The sequence below is a fragment of the Vipera berus genome (genome assembly GCF_964194415.1).
Source record: "Vipera berus genome assembly, chromosome: 2".
NCBI lineage: Eukaryota > Metazoa > Chordata > Lepidosauria > Squamata > Viperidae > Vipera > Vipera berus.
This window is the reverse complement of record NC_138203.1, coordinates 95,732,569-95,749,021: the sequence shown is the minus strand read 5'-3', so window position 1 is coordinate 95,749,021 and position 16,453 is coordinate 95,732,569. Positions and strand designations below refer to the sequence as shown.

The following is a 16,453-nucleotide window of genomic DNA, read 5'->3' as shown; positions in this document are numbered from 1 at the left end:
GGATGAAGGAGAGAAAAACAAGAAAGTCCAGTTGCCTCATGAAAAAGCACCTTTGGGATTGTATCTTTAGGATGAAAAGCAGATTAAATAGGATTTGCCTCCTTTCCTCAGCCTATATAGTATCTCTGTATATAAAGAAGCCACTTGTTCCATTGAAATCCTCTGTCTCAACCAATTGGAGGAATGTATGCTTGAATCTAAAAGCTCAGCAATAGCCAAACACAACACTGCTGAGTTGCTCACTAACACTAATATTCAATGCAGTTTCTAAACTACAACAAAAGCACAACACAGCTGACAAAATCAATAAGCAAAAAATATGCTTCTTCATTTTAAAGCATTGTAAGGAGGAATAATATTGTGAGATCATTGGCTCCACATTAATTTATGAGTTTATTTAACTGCACTTCCCCCCCCCCCTTTCCTTTAATTTCTGTTACAGGTAATCCTCAACTTACAACCACAATTGGGACTGGAACTTCTGTTGCCAAGCAAGATAGTTGAGTTGCACTAGAGCAGGAGTGTCAAACTGCCGGCCCGTGGGCCAGGTGCATCATCCCAAAACCGTGCCCACCCCATTGCCGGCAATGGAGAAAAAGCTCCGATAGGTTGTGCGATGTCATGTGACATGTCTATACTAGATTATACAGCTTTTTTTGGCTGCAATCGCTAAGTGAATCATGTGATGACAGAAGGAATCCAGCTTCCCCCATTGACTTTGCTTGTCAAAAGCCAGTTGGGAAGTTCACAAATGGGGATCACACAATCCTGGAATGCTGCAGCTGTCATAAATGCCCAAATTTTGATCATGTGATCTAAAGACACTGCAACAGTCATAATACAAGGATCAGACATAAGTCAATTTTCCCCCCTGGTGCCACTGTACCTTTGAATGGTCACTAAAACAAATGATCGTCAGTCAAGGAGTATCTGTACATACTTGTCCCCCAAATTCATTTTTAAGTAATGGAGAATCAAGTTGAACAAACTGAATAGTGTCTAACTGATGCCAAAAACATCTACCTATCAATATTTGGCCAGAATTTATTAATTTGAAAAACAGTTTATATTATTATACATATACATATATATAAAGTTATATATATATAAAACTTTGTAACTTTTTAATTTTGGGTTTATTGTACCTTTAAATTTACCTACATGCAGAGTATTATTAATCCACAAAGGTCAGGAAAATACATGATTAAGTTAAGGAAGTGTTGCGGAGACCCTGATAACATGCAACTGCCTTAACTTAAATACATATTTTTCTCACCCTTTCCAGCAACCTTACAAGTCCAGGAAAAGGAAAAATTTGAAGAGCAGTCTACAGGTACCCTACTTCAATGAACAGAGGCTTTGGATAAATAAGGAGAAACTATGTGCCATCATCTCTTAGTTATAAGCTTCCCAAAGGCAACTGGTCACTCCTTACATAGATTTAGTACAGTTCAATATTCAAAGGCTGCATTAGCTATGATGGTCACATAAGAATATAATAACAGCCAAGTAAATAATGATGTTTATTTCAGCAAGTATTAAATATATCATGAGCCTACCCATTTCTTCCCATTCACATATATGGAGAGCAAGATATAATTTTAGAAGTTGGTAGGGGAAATTGATTAAGGAAAACATCAAAATCCACTTCAGTAGAAAAAGATCTGCTACTGAGTACTTGTAGCAGCTCACAAAGTACTCAGGTTAATAGCTATTAGTAAAGGTTTTATATGGAAATTATATCCACCTATTCTAATTGTTTTCAATAATTTCTTGAAATGATAAAATATCAGTTTTTTTTTAAAAAAGCACTTAAAATGCTTAATTTGTGTTAAAGAAGCTGTTTTTGGCACTCAGTAAAATAGACATCAGCTAGTACAATTGATACATTTAATCAAAGCAAATGTTTAGTCTGGCTTTAATATTTTTATTAGTTTATCAAAATATAAAATACAAGTACAAAGAAAAAATGAAAATAAGGGGGAAATAAGGGAGGGAAATGGTAAGAGACAAAAGCGTAGGGGAAAAGGGGAAAAAAAGAAGAAAACCACTGATTTCCAACTCCTTTTGGTGCAATAGAATAAGGTAGTAACATAAAACCTCAATTTTTTTACTTTTATATGATCATTATATACTAGGCATTTCCATATCAAACCAATCTAATCAACAAAATCCAAAATCAAAGTTTCAATTTTTCCACCTCAAGCATAAGTTCAAAAGCCATTTCCAAGTAAAAACAAAATTAACTGTATTCTTTTCTTTAATAAAAGCAGTCAATTTAGCCATCTGTGCTAACTCCCAACTTTTGCAGCCATTCATCCATTGTGGGAATCAAAGTACCTTTCCATTTTTGTGCATAAAGTATTCTTTAACATATCAACATATATAAAATCAAAGTTCCAACTTTTTTTCCAAACCTTTTTCCATTAAACTCAAAAGAAGAGTCTCTGGTTTTTATCTTTATATTCACTTTAAGAATCTTCTGTATTAAGACATAAATCCTACTCCAATATTTCTTTGCTTTGTCATATGTCCACCATAAATGATAAAAAGTTCCTTCTTTACATTTACAACACTCATTGAGTGCCTTTATACATTCTTGACAATTTGTCCAGATAACCAATGGAACATTTTATAGTTTCCTTTTAAATTACCGTATAATTTAATGTGAATTTTAGAACTTTTGTCCATATGTTCTCTCGTTGTTCAAGCATTATACTATATCCAAAGTTCTTTGCTCATTGAATTATACAATACTTTGCATACTCATTCTCCAAGTCAATTTCAATAACAATTTGTAAATTGTTATTAGCAATATGTTCATCATTACCACACAACAGGATGTCCAAATCAAATCCATAGTTCTTTTTGTCTAGTTTAAATCTTTCTTTCAGTTGTAACTATGTAAACCAATGGCAAACATGTTCTTCTAATTACAACTCTTTTTGATTTGAGGATGGGATTACCATAGCTGAAAGATATTATTTGACCATAAGTCTACCAGTCTGGCCTTGCCACCAATTCTTTTCTGAAAAAATCTTCCTGGGGAGACACCCAAAGAGGCATCTTTGCAAAGAACCTTACTTTATATTTATGCCAACTCTTAGGATGGCACATCTAACAATGTGATTATTAAAATCAACATTTATATTAACCTTATCATACCATAAATAGCCGTGGCATCCAAACCTTAATACATTATTCTCTATCTCGACTAACCTCTTATTTTGGAGCGCCAACCACTCTTTTAGCCAGACTAAATAACAGGCATCAAAGTATAATTTCAAATCTGGTAAACCAAATCTCCTCTTTCCTTAGCATCTTGCAATAATTTATATTTAATTCTTGGATTTTTCCCTTGCCATACAAATGTCCATCTGCCATTGATAAAATTGAGTATCAGTTAGAAGTATTGGTAAAGTCTGAACAGAAAAAATCATCTTTGCTAAAACATTCATCTTAATTACAGAGATTCTACCCAATAATGATTGCTGCAATTTGTCCCATCTTAATATTCAAAGCATTTACTCTGAAAGGAGAAAGTAATTTAACTGGTCATGCTAACCAAAATGTGGTATATTTGGTTTTAGCATGTTTCATGAATGCAGCCACTGTATATAATCCGTGGTTTATGGATAATTTTGATTGATTCAGTAAATTGCTATTAAGCATGTATGAACTCTTATATATTTATATATATTTATATTTATTAAATTTTTATACCGCCCTTCTCCCGAAGGACTCAGGGCGGTGTACAGGGCAACAAATATCAAAATACGAAATACAAAAGTTAAAAAACATTAAATAATTATGCCCGATGTAATACATTAGTTAAAATCCATATTAAAACCCCAGACCAGACTTTATCTTGGTCAAAGTTCTGCAGATTCACTCAACTTTCAGTTTATCTGTGCAATTCTTATGAAATGTAATCCTAATTGAAATGCAAACTTTAGTGGCAGGTGTTTTGTCTTTTAAAACAATAATATACTGTATCTCTAAACGCAACAAATTGTGCTGAAAAAGTTGCTTAAAACATAAATATCTTAATTTTGATTAATGGATGTCAATTCCAAGTAATCTATCAGATTATCAGCCATTGGAAATATTTCTACTGCTTGAGTGTCCAGCTGATATCTAAAGTTTTCATTAACTCCCCAGTTTCTTCCTTATGAAGATGCAAGATTCTAAGTCTGTCTTTAAGTCAAATTTGTATGTAAGTTGGAATAGGCTATTTAGTGTCAGTCAAATGTTTTTCTTAGTATATTTAATTCACATTTCTATGCATGTAAAGACACTTAGAGATACTTCCAAATAGACATTTTTAAACATAATCATGTAGCACATAATCATATAGTAAGGAATATTCTCCTTCCTCAAGCTGACAAGCAGTTGAAGCCATGCAATGTTTTCATGAGCATCACAAAGTACATACCCAACATATTACAAAAGACATGTGCTACTTTGGGACACTCATGAAAACATCATGCAGATTCAGGGATTCATGAAAACATCGTGCAGCTTCAGTAGTTCATCGGCTTGAAGATGGAGACTGCCCTCTGGCATTTTTAGTAACAGGAAGTCCATTAAGTATAAGTTGTCTGTAAGTCAGTTATTCTTAACATGGGAACTAATTATAAAATACTTTAAAATGTAGAAGAAAAAGTAATTGTTGCTGGGTGCTAGAAATGAGAGTAACAAGCAAGCTGTTTCAAGGCCATCACCAACAAGATTCTCTTGTTATATTTTTCAGCAATACAGGTAAATTGCTTAGCGATCACAATTGGGATTGGAAATTCCATGGCAAAGCAGAAATCACGTGATCATGACGGACTTACACTGTCACTTCCACTTCAGTCATTGTGAGTCACTGGCTAACCCTAACCCTTTTAAGGATATTATTTTATTTTTAAAAAGCAATCTAATGCAAGCTTTCAAAAAAAAAACCTAACAGAATTCCTTACCAAAAATTTCTGAAGAAACCAAGCCATTATTAGCTAATAACAGAAGAAATCACCTTAAGAATCAGGATGTGATTATAAAGGACTACAAAGAAAAACTAAATGCACACTTTTTAAAATAATATATGTGCTCCCATCTATACTTCACTGGTGGTTATTTACATTATTCTTAAACCAAAACAAAAAGCCCAAACTTTAAATATATACAGAAATTATCATTTTAGAAAGACCAAATAAAAGGAATTTTCTTTAGAAATATGTACAAATTCTACTGAGAAATATCTCAATATTTTACATTAATGAGAAAAGTTCATTGTTAGAAGCCAAAAACAAATACTGGTGGTCCTCCTTACAAAAGTTGGTTTAGTGACCTTTCAAAGTAACAGCGGCACTGAAAAATGTGACTTATGACTGTTTTTCAGAGTTGCAGCATTCCCATGATCATGTCATCAAAATTCAGGTGCTTGGCAACCAACTCATATTTATGACGATTGTAGTGTCCAAGGGTCACGTGATCATATTCTGGGATCTCCTGATAAGCAAAGTCAATGGGGAAGCCAGTCACTTAACAACCAGGTTACTACAGCAACTTATCAACTGCAGTGATTGACTTAACAACGGTGTCAATAAAGGTGGTAAAATGGGGCAAAACTCACTTAACGAATGTCTCGCGTAACAGAAATTTTGGGCTCAATTGTGGTTCTAAGACAAGGACTACTTGTATACCATGATTTAGCTATGCACCCTGTCAACATGAAGAAATTACACTGGGTTGAAACTAATCTAATGCAGACACGTTATGTAAAAGGACAGAAAGATCCCTACAGAAAGCACTGGACATACAACTCAAATCTCGTTCACCCAAATGCCCACAATTCAGAATTACCGTATTTATCGGCGTATAACACGCACCGGCGTATAACACGCACCTCATTTTAAAAAGGAAATTTCAGGAAAAAAACTTAAATTTCGCGCTGCTGTGCGGTATTTACTATGGGTCATTAACAGTATATCGGCGTATAACACGCACACATCATTTGCCCCCTATTTTCAGGAAGAAAAAGTGCGTGTTATACGCCGATAAATACGGTACATATTTCTGGGAAAAGGCACAGGCATATTACTGAGATGAGAGGCTTCCCATCAAATCTGCCCCCTTCCCAAACCTCTCCTGGAATTTTCAACTATGGTATCCTTTCAAGACATGATGGGAGATAAATATACATGCACACTATAATGAAATAATCATGCTCATTTCTGGAGGAAGATGCTGGGAAAATGTGGTATTAGCTGGTCTAATAGGGTTCCATCTTATTGGTTCATATTTTTTTAATGTTCATAGTTTCCAAAAAGCAAAGGATAAAATTCCTAAGTGCTTATAATCAGTTTAGGAGCTGACAAGGGTGAACTATTTAACAATCCAGGTAAGATAGAGACATTGCTGATCAGAGATTTCAGGCTCATTACTTTCTTTGGGAAAGAAAGATTGTCAATTGGCATATCTTTTACCAACTTTAGCTGACTAACTGAAAGAACTTTCGAAAGAAAATGGAGTTGATTATTCATGCACTAGTTACTTCCAGGTTGGGACAATGTCTTGTATGTGGATCATTTTTTTAGCTACAGTTTTAATCATTTGAAAATACTGTTGCCAGATTGCTAGCTGGCAATCTTGGATCTATATATACACAACATCTCGTATGCACCATTTTCCTATTTGCTCCCTGATTCAAATTAAAGTGCCAATAAAAGTCTCCTGAACATGAGCTCAACTCCAAATTACATAGACCCATATTTTCCAGGTTGGGTGCTTTAACAAAGATATAATTCATTCTCTGGCATATTTCTTTTCTTCACTGAGATACAATCCTCAACTAAGTGGAAGAAGAGAATTGCAAAGGGAAGCATTTCTGAACACAAGTGTCCTTTAAATCAAGATGTTTTTGTTTACACTGGGATTAATATAAATACAGCAAAGTTATCTATAACTTTCTCATCTATGAAGCTGTTCATAAATATTAATACAAGGATATAAAATTCTTATATATTTATGTATTTCTGTCCCTTACCTTTATCAAGTACTACCCCAGCACAACAAAACTGTTTTCCTAAATTGATTTATGCTACTGCTTATGCTTTCCACAACATTGTTTAAAGTTTCTCCTTTGAAATTCTTCCTCTGCAAAACCAATCTTCCTGTGAAAACTTTGGTATAATATTTACTCCTTACATTTCACCATGTGTCTGTAATAAATCATAAATTTTGTAAAGTCTTCATCTTCTCTCCATTCTGTGATACGCTGCAAGCTCTTGATTTAACACATTATAAGACAATAGTTTAAATATACAATACGTATATTAGTAACATACATTTCCTATTATTTGAAACAGCATTCATAAAAATAAGCCACAAAATTGTTTATTAAGTCAGTCACAAGTGCCTGAGAGTTCAGAAAATATACTAAACCAGTTTACAAATCACAATACTAGTTACAAACTTCTAAACCAAACCACATTATGGCTTACTATATTCTGTACCGTAGCTACTGGATGCTTATTAGGATCAGATCATAACAGAAGTAAGCCGTTATGCACAATTCCTAATGGGCTTAAGCTGTATTCTTTTAGTGAAAAAGAATTTAAAGTTAGCTGAGCAGAAGAAATGTATTGCTTCAAGATATGGTACTTAAAAGGTTAATGACATTAAAAACAGGCTTACTAGAAGGAACAAGGAACAAGTGTCTTTCAATGTTTAGTCAGAGAATTAAAAATGGAATTTGGTAACTCAAGATAATAAGCCTTTGAGTACTGTAAGAGACACATGTCCATCATGTTGTATATGAATTCCCCAAGGTCATCACATTAGGTGCTATTCAAAACAAATTGCTGAATTAGATGGACACTGACTGGTTGTGTAAGGATGTATTCAGGATGTGTAGCAAATATTGAAGGAAGACATAATGAATACAACTGGAACAATATACAAAAAAGCAGTATCACACTTCAACAATTCAGCTTTTATTTACATACCAGCTTTATTTACATACTGGTGTATCTTTCCACCCCAGAGTAATCTCTTTTAAGTGTACTGTATTTTTAACTTGCTTATCTCTAAGTCTGTATTGTACACTACTGTTTTGAAAACTTTGAGCTAAACACTAAAGAGCTAAAGTGTAGAATTCAGATATGCAAAAGCTATTTCTAGCTCAAACTTTCATCACTGAAGATTAATATTTAAATTTTTAGGGGGATAGAGAATTGTTCATAGTGAAAGGAACTGATAACACAGAACTTAGTAAAACCTAAATAAGAAGTTCATCAGATCTTGGCTCAGTATTAGAACTATTAACCAAGTACAAAAAAAAGAGTTGCCAATAGAGGTAAGGCACATTGACCTTTATCAGTTTTCCTGAGAAAAGAATAAAGTTAGTTGCAGCATAAAAGCTGCATCTAAATAAACTTCAGCAAAGGATCCCAGCAGCCAGTATATAAAAGAGGTTGTTATACTAGTGCAACATTAACTGTATCAGCAGTAAACTGGCTCCCTAAAAAAAATATCAAGGCCTGCTCTAATGTACAATTCAAATGCCTTGCTGCTTGTAAATAATGAACAATATGGCCCTGATAGCCATATCAACTGTTGGTTCTCTGGCTCCAATTCCCCATGTTAATTGTCAAACAACAAAACAATAAACTTTTAAAGAGACATTATTACTTGCTTGCTGATGACACCTGTCCAAAACATAAGAACCAGACATCTACTTAAGGAAATCAGCGTTCTAAGAGAATTTTGTTGATTCTCTACTATTGTTAAATACACTGAAAGTAGTGGCAGAGTTATACTTGCATTATGTATTCAATATTGCTTCTCTTATGAATTTAGTCAAAATAATTTATATAGAAAACTGAGGAAAATATCAATACTTTGTAAAATTGTTCAGAATAACTTTCTTCATCACTAAAATCTATTGAAGGTAATACTTTCAGAGTGCAGTCTCTTGAACACTGACTTGGCACCTCTCAGTTAATAAGCATAGGATTCAGCTGTAAAACTAAAGACATTTACAAATTACAAAAGCAATCTGAAATTGTTTTTCCATTTTACTGTATATGCTTACAATCTTTCCGAGATCTATTGAGCCCTTTTAAAAAAGAAAAATCACTATTATTGCTATTTATATGGAAAGCACTCAGATGTTGAAGTATTGGTATCAACAGGATATTCACAAACCTCACAAGTACTTGGCATCTCTCCTTTATAATTTTAATCAGCAGAACTATAATAGTACTTTATTCTGCTAACATCCTTTAAATTTCCATACAACTTGATTGCAGCCCTTAAAAACAATTTAAAAACCATTCATTCCTCAAAAAGACAACAGTAGTAAAATATGCAGTTTTACAGCTTTCCTGAAACAAACCAAAAATTTAACTAGTCTTTAACTAATCTTATCCAATGTCATTCTGCCTACAAACTTTAAAGATCCAATAACCTATAATGGCTAATAATTATGAGCTACATTTCATGAATTCCCTTATTAAGCTATTTAAACTATAAAGATAGATATTTTCTGATAAATCCCATCAACTGATGGAATTTCAATTATAAAAGACAACAACCAAGAGCAAAGATTGAAAATCTTTGTTCAAATACATAGTTAACTTCTTCAATTACCTTTAAACACAAAAGTGCTGTTTTGTCATAGCTTCTTCATTACAGAGTACCCCAAATGCCTGTCATGCATTTCAATAAGAATATATAAGGCCCACTGATAATTAACCCTGTAGTTTGCTTTCCCTGGTACTAAATTTGTACAAATTTAGACAAAAGTTGTTTAAACAAATAACTTCTGATTATTAACATCTTCAAAATAGGAGGAGGAAGAATGATCCATCAGTCCTGCATTTAATTTTCTTTCTTAAGGATATTCTCTTCCAAATTCTCCTTATTTCAAGAATGAAAATGCAGAGAAAGCTGAATTATTACTTTTGTAAGTAAAGCAAGAGTTCCTATTATATTCTGTCAACAAAAAGATTTTCTCAAGGAACTATTTTCATTAAAAAAAAACTTCCAATATCTATAAAGTACCACAAGATACAAGCATGCCTGATGAGAGAAGTACCTAAATAGTGACTATTTTACTCATTACTGGACAAAAAGACTATTTATAAAACTTTAAATTTGCTGGAAACCATTTAAAAACTCAACACTTTCTCAACCAATTGCATATGCCACTGGGGGGGGGGGCGAAAGCCCTAATAAGCAGGCATATACATAGAATGAAGGCTATTGCTAAGCACATTGGTTTGTGCTTTAGATTGTAAGCCGCCCTGAGTCTTCGGAGAAGGGCGGGATATAAATGGGATTAAAATAAATAAATAAATATACCACACATCCGTCCATCGATAGCTAAATATGCCACTTGATCTGTCTCTCGTGTATTTTTCTCCATTTGAAATTTTCCACTTTTCTCTGGCACTATGCTTTCCTGGAATTCAAGGAAGCCTGCATTCTCTGCAACGTGTGAACTTGATCCAAGTTCAATACCAACTTCCTCTTCAAATCTCCCATTTTCCTGTATACACGCACCTAACCTCAGTACAACTATCTCTGAATACACTTTTCCTTAAGTTACACAAGGTACATTCCCCACTTTTTCGGGCCTATGATCTCCGACCGTTAACCTCCCTTCCTGAAAGGCAAGTCGTTCTCCACCTTAGCTCGTCCTCCTTCGCCCAACCCAACCACAGCTTTAACCGGCTACGGTGGATTCCCGGTTATCCCTTCCTCTCCGGCAAATACAACGCCAGCTAAGTGCCTTAGGCCCTCACACCTTTTCCCCAACGTCTATCCTTTCACACAGATTCACATTTGCCCGGGAAACTTTTCCCCTCTTATGTGGCCTTACCCAGCTCTCACAATCAAACCCCCTCCGATTTTCATTCGGCCACACTTTTACGCCGTTAACCCTTCAAATGTAAGCGCGTCATTCCCATGTGCCGCAGAACAACCCTCCAACTCGGTCCGATACGCCAACCATCCCGAAGTCCATCCTGGCCCGTTTCCTACCCCTCTTGCCATCTGGCTCTGGCCGGTTCAGAGGTCCCCTTTCCCTCCTCTCTCAAGGACGCCCACCCCCCGAAAAACGCAGAGATCGTCCCGGAAAGCGGGGAAACTTTCGCTCAGAAACTATTTTTTTCCCCCCCTAGGGTGGGGCCAGGGCCAGGCCCGGCCCCGAGGCTCCCGGAACGGCCTTGCCTCGTTGTTGTTTTATTTTTTTTTAGGCCGCACCTCAGGCCACCCGTGGATCGGGGCGAAAGAGGAGCTGTAACGGCCCTAGGCCTCATGACAATGCAAAGCGGGGCCGGCCCGCCCTTCCGCCGCTGCGGCTCGCCCTCTCGGACTGCCTCCTATGCCGGCTTCTTCCCAGCCGACTCGAACTACTCCCATCACCACTCCTAGTGCAGCGTCGGCGGCGCCATGATGAGCCAACCTCTGCCTCGCTCCTCTTTCCTCCACCACCACCACCCCCCCTTTTCCCGGCCCGCTCCGGCTTCGCACTCACCTTCATGTCGGGACATCCTAGTTCAGAGGAGAAGACGGCGGCAGCGGCCTGTCCCGGCCCAGCCCAGGCCCGTCCCGGGCTCCAGTTCAACCCCCCTTCCCTCCCTCCCTCCCTCCCACCCACCCCCCGGCTCTCTCTTGGCTGCTCGGCGCCCGCTCTTGCAGCTTGGGCCCGGCCCGTCTTGGCCTAGCCTGGGCCCCCAAGTCGCCCCCTCTGCTGTGCACGGCTCGGGAGGGCTCGCCGGGCCGGGGGGCGCGCGCGGGTGTGTGTGTGTGTGTGTGGAGGGAGGAGACTCGGCTCCGGTGGCGGCAGCGGCTGAGACGAAGGTTGGTGATGGTGGCGGTAGCAGAGCGGAGAGGCCTTTCCGGGTAAGAGAAGCGGCGGCGGCGGCAGTTTCCTCCTCCTCCTCCTCCCCCCCCCCTTCCCTAGCAGCAGCAATGAGGCGGGCGGGCGGGCGGGCGCCGCCGCCGTGACACGGTGACTTCGTAAGCTCGCTCAGCCCCAGGCCAGCTTCTAGCGCCGCCTCCCCCCCCCACCCACCCCGCTCGACCACGACAGCGGCGGCTCGCGGCGGCCTCCTCTTTCGCCTAGTCCCCTCCCCGCGCCATTCGCGCGCGCGCGCGCTCGATCGCTCGCTCGCTCGCTCGCCCACAGACAGACAAATAGACAGAGAGACACCGCCGGGAAGGAGAAGAGAGAAAGAGAGAGAGCGCGAGAGAGTCTTTGGCAAATAACAGCGCCGCCGCGACCTTCTCCTCCAGCCCAACCCAGCCGCCCTCCTCTTCTTTCCTCTCCCGCGGAGAGGAAGTGGAAAGTCACTCAGCGGGAGCGGAGAAAGAGCCGGCGGCTGAAGAGCCCGAGGGGAAAAAAAGGCTCCTTTTTTCTGGCTCCCTTTCTTTTGTCAGACTCGTTAAGGTCCGGGTCCTCGGTCCTTTTCTCCTCTAGATACCGGTAGGACTGAGCTTTTCCCGTTCGTCCCGAAGCCAGACTAGGATGGTGGGAAGAGAGCCAAGGCGAGACATAGCCCTTCCCCATTTAGGTTGATGTTATACAGTAGACGAGGCCAGGTGCCTCTGTAGGATTAACCGGGTGGTCTGAACTCCGATAAAGAAGCCTTCTTCTTCTTCTTCTTCTTCTTCTTCTTCTTCTTCTTCTTCTTCTTCTTCTTCTTCTTCTTCTTCTTCTTCTTCTTCTTCTTCTTCTTCTTCTTCTTCTTCTTCTTCTTCTTCTTCTTCTTCTTCTTCTTCTTCTTCTTCTTCTTCTTCTTCTTCTTCTTCTTCCTCTTCTTCCTCTTCTTCCTCTTCCCCTTCTTCTTCTTCCCCTTCTTCTTCTTCCCCTTCTTCTTCCCCTTCTCCCTTCTTCCTTTTTCTTCTCCTCCTCCTCCTATCCATCCTGGAATTTTTGGAGCCTGGCAGCATAACTCTGGCTACTATTCACACTTTCAGGTGAGGAAGGTTTTTGAACACACACCCGGTCGAAGTTAAATTGGACACAGAGGACCACAGATGGTGGGGCTTCACATTTTTTCCCCCCAGAAGAATCATCGTCCTCAGTCCAGTTTCAGAATTTCCTCTTGTGCAAATGTTACAGGTGGTTAGCTGCATCTTTAATTCCCTGCCGCCCCAGTCCTAGGCTTTCAGGTGGGTTTTATAAAACTTTTTCGCTTTAGGCCTGCGTTGTCGTGTGCAAAGAAAAAAGAAAAAAGGTTCAATCAGTCAATCAATTTCAACTTCTCACGGGAAAAAAAAAGATCTCCGATTGATTGAACTTTTTAGTCCCACCCAGTCTGCCCTTACCACTGCAGCCATGCCCACCCAACTGGCCAAACCCACCCAATGGGCCACGCCCACCCGGCACCCGACCATACATAAGTGGGTTTTGGGTTGCAGTTTGGGCATTCGGTCTCTAAAAGGTTCGCCATCACTGCTATATACTGAACTCCCACACTAGAACAAGTGATATTTAAGTTAGATAGTTGGTATGTTCAAATAATGAACAGTGGTACAGAGGATCAAAGATGTGAGCAAAATTGTGTAATTGCAGCTCAGAGGCTGTCTTGTATCACTTCCTCCTAGAGCAATTATCCAGCAAAAGCAGGCGGCTTCATCAACGATGATAGGTTCAAGATTTTGCTGAGAAGAGCTTGACTGCCTAAAGGAAAGTGATAGTGGAACAGATACACATTACAACTTCTCTCATTCCTGGAGGAGAAAAAAGAATATTTGTCTATAAAGATGCTCTCCCTTTTCAATTGTTAGACATTCCTGATCGTTCTTAGGGAACTAGATTTCTAAACTACATTTTGAAGAGTCCATACATTGGGGGAAAAGGTTCAAAATCTAAACCTGGATTTATTAAGTCTGTGGATGTGAACATTTCCATGAAAGAACTGAGGAAAACTGATAATAGAACTTTTTGGAACTACTTATGTTTCAAAGTTTCTCCATAAAAACTGGCTAAAGACAAAGGACACAGAATTTCTTTATCTTTGTCTCTTAATTAATGGCTACTGTGGGATTTGCACTGCTATAAAGTACTTTAAGAACAACATTGGAAATCACTAAGTCGGTGATTATTGTCCTACACTACTGCTCCCTTTATTTTATGTACATTAGAATTTCACTCCTTTCCTTGAGTAGCAATCACACAAAATATCCTTCTTTCCTCCTTAAGACTAATTATTAATTTGGAGAGAGAATGGCAGAGTTTTAAATGAAGATGGTCCTGTAGAAGATGACCAGGCTGAGCCTGAGGGAGGTGTCAAGCACATCATCAATTTAGAATCCCACAAGAGATCTAAGTCTAGCCCATCTTGAATTCCGTTGACTCTTCTCTGCCACCAATTTGCTTTCACCGTTAGTAGTTCAGATTTTTGTGGAAAGTGTTAATGTGCATTAAACCTGTATTCATCTGAACCGCCTTGGCTCCTGATTTCATGTGTGTGACAGCTCCAACTGTTTTACATTAGATGGCATATTTGGAATTTTGAAAAGGTATTGTTGGGTGCCGTTGTAAAATGGCTGCACTGTGGGAGAAGCCATTCATGGTAATCATAATGATTTTAAAAAATTCAAAAAAAGGCAAAATAGTGATTCTTCAAATCATGAATAAAATGTCCATATGATGTCAGAGGTTTATAAGGCAAGTCCTGAATTCACAATTTTCAAATCCAATGAAACTCCAATAATCTACTTGTATCTTACCAGTTCAGTGACCTTGGTGAACTGGGGTTGGTGGTTGAGTTCCCCAAACTTATAGTTTTGGGTGACTTCAACCTACCATCCCTGGGGGGATCATCTGAGTTAGCTCGGGAGTTCATGGCTTCCATGACGGCCATGGACCTGATGCAGGTTATTCAGGGCCCAACTCATGGGGGGGTCACACGCTCGATCTGGTTTTTCTATCCGGACGGTGGTTAGATGATCTCGGGGGGGGGTTCCCCAATTATTACACCCCTGTCATGGACCGATCATCATCTCCTGCGGTTGGTCTTCCGTTTTGCCACTCCCTGCCGTGGGGTTGTTGAGCCAATAAGATGGTTCCGTCCTAGGCTCCTGATGGACTCTGAGCAGTTCCAGACGGCGCTGGGGCCCCCACCTGCCTCCTTTGCTCACAGCTCGGTCGATGCCCTAGTGGAAGCCTGGGAAACGGCAGCCACAGAGGCACTCGACCAAGTTGTACCCATGCGGCCCTTGACCTGGCGCAGATCCCAATGGGCTCCATGGTTCTCCATGGAGCTCCGGGAGATGAAGCGTCGGAGACGGGGCCTAGAGAGCTGTTGGAGATCCAGCCGATCCGAATCCGACCGATTACGACTAAGGTCGTTTACGAGAACTTATCTCGCGGCGATGAGGGTGGCGAGGTCTAACCACTTCGCCACTCTCATCACGTCCGCAGAAAATCGCCCGGCCGCCCTGTTTAGGGTAACTCGCTCTCTCCTTAATCGGGAGGTGAGGGAGGACCCCTTGCAGGGTCGAGCCAAGGAGTTTAGTCGATTTCTGTCGGACAAAATCGCTCAGATCCGGACCGGTCTGGACTCCGACTGGGCAGAGTCTTGACGATGAGGATACGGGCAGCCTTGTCGATTTAATCTGGGAAGAGTTCGACCCTGTGACTCCTGAAGAAGTGAACAAGATCATGGGGAAGCTGAGCTCCACCACGTGTTTGTTGGACCCGTGTCCCTCCTGGCTGACTTATGTGGCTCGGGATGGGACATGAGGCTGGCTCCAGGCAGTGATTACTGCTTCTTTGAGCGAGGGTAGCTTTCCCGCCACCTTGAAAGAGGCGGTGGTGAGACCCCTCCTCAAGAAGCCTGCCTTGGACCCAGCAATATTAAACAACTTTCGTCTGGTCTCCAACCTTCGCTTTCTGGCAAAGGTTGTTGAGAGCGTGGTGGCGCAACAGCTCCCTTTGTTCTTGGATGAGGCTGATTATCTAGACCCGTACCAATCGGGTTTCAGGCCCGGGTACAGCACGGAGACGGCATTGGTCGCACTGGTGAATGATCTCTGGCGGGCTCGGGACAGGGGTTGCTCCTCTGTCCTAGTCCTTTTAGACCTCTCAGCGGCTTTTGATACCATCGACCATGGTATCCTGCTGCGACGTCTCAGGGGGTTAGGAGTGGGAGGCACAGTTCTCCAGTGGTTCTCCTCCTACCTTCTGGGACGTTCGCAGTCGGTGTTGGCAGGAGGGCAGAGATCGACCTTGAGACCTCTCATTTGTGGAGTTCCTCAGGGATCGGTTCTCTCGCCTCTCCTGTTCAACATCTACATGAAGCCGCTGGGTGAGATCATTCGTGGCTTTGGAGTTGGGTATCATCAATATGCTGATGATACCCAGCTTTTTATTTTGACCCCAAACCACCCCAGTGATGCCCTCGACGTGATGTCCCGCTGCCTGGAGGCGGTCCGGGTCTGGATGGGGAGG

At 40.3% G+C, this 16,453-nt stretch overlaps 1 protein-coding gene and 1 long non-coding RNA gene across 2 annotated transcripts in view; one reads left to right on the top strand and one right to left on the bottom strand.

Annotated features, from left to right (window-relative positions):
* Positions 1-11,616, bottom strand: part of KCMF1 (potassium channel modulatory factor 1) — a 49,954-nt gene extending 38,338 nt beyond the window's left edge. Inside the window, 1 exon segment of the mRNA XM_081317902.1 lies at positions 11,528-11,616. Within this exon segment, the coding sequence (XP_081174028.1) occupies positions 11,528-11,543 (16 nt within the window). The 5' untranslated portion in view covers positions 11,544-11,616.
* A 151-nt stretch (positions 11,617-11,767) lies between these two features.
* LOC308662282 lies at positions 11,768-14,436 on the top strand. Its single transcript, XR_014025160.1, has 3 exons — positions 11,768-11,895; positions 12,973-13,167; positions 13,603-14,436. It is a non-coding gene; the product is annotated as an uncharacterized lncRNA (long non-coding RNA).
* Positions 14,437-16,453: the final 2,017 nt, after the last annotated feature.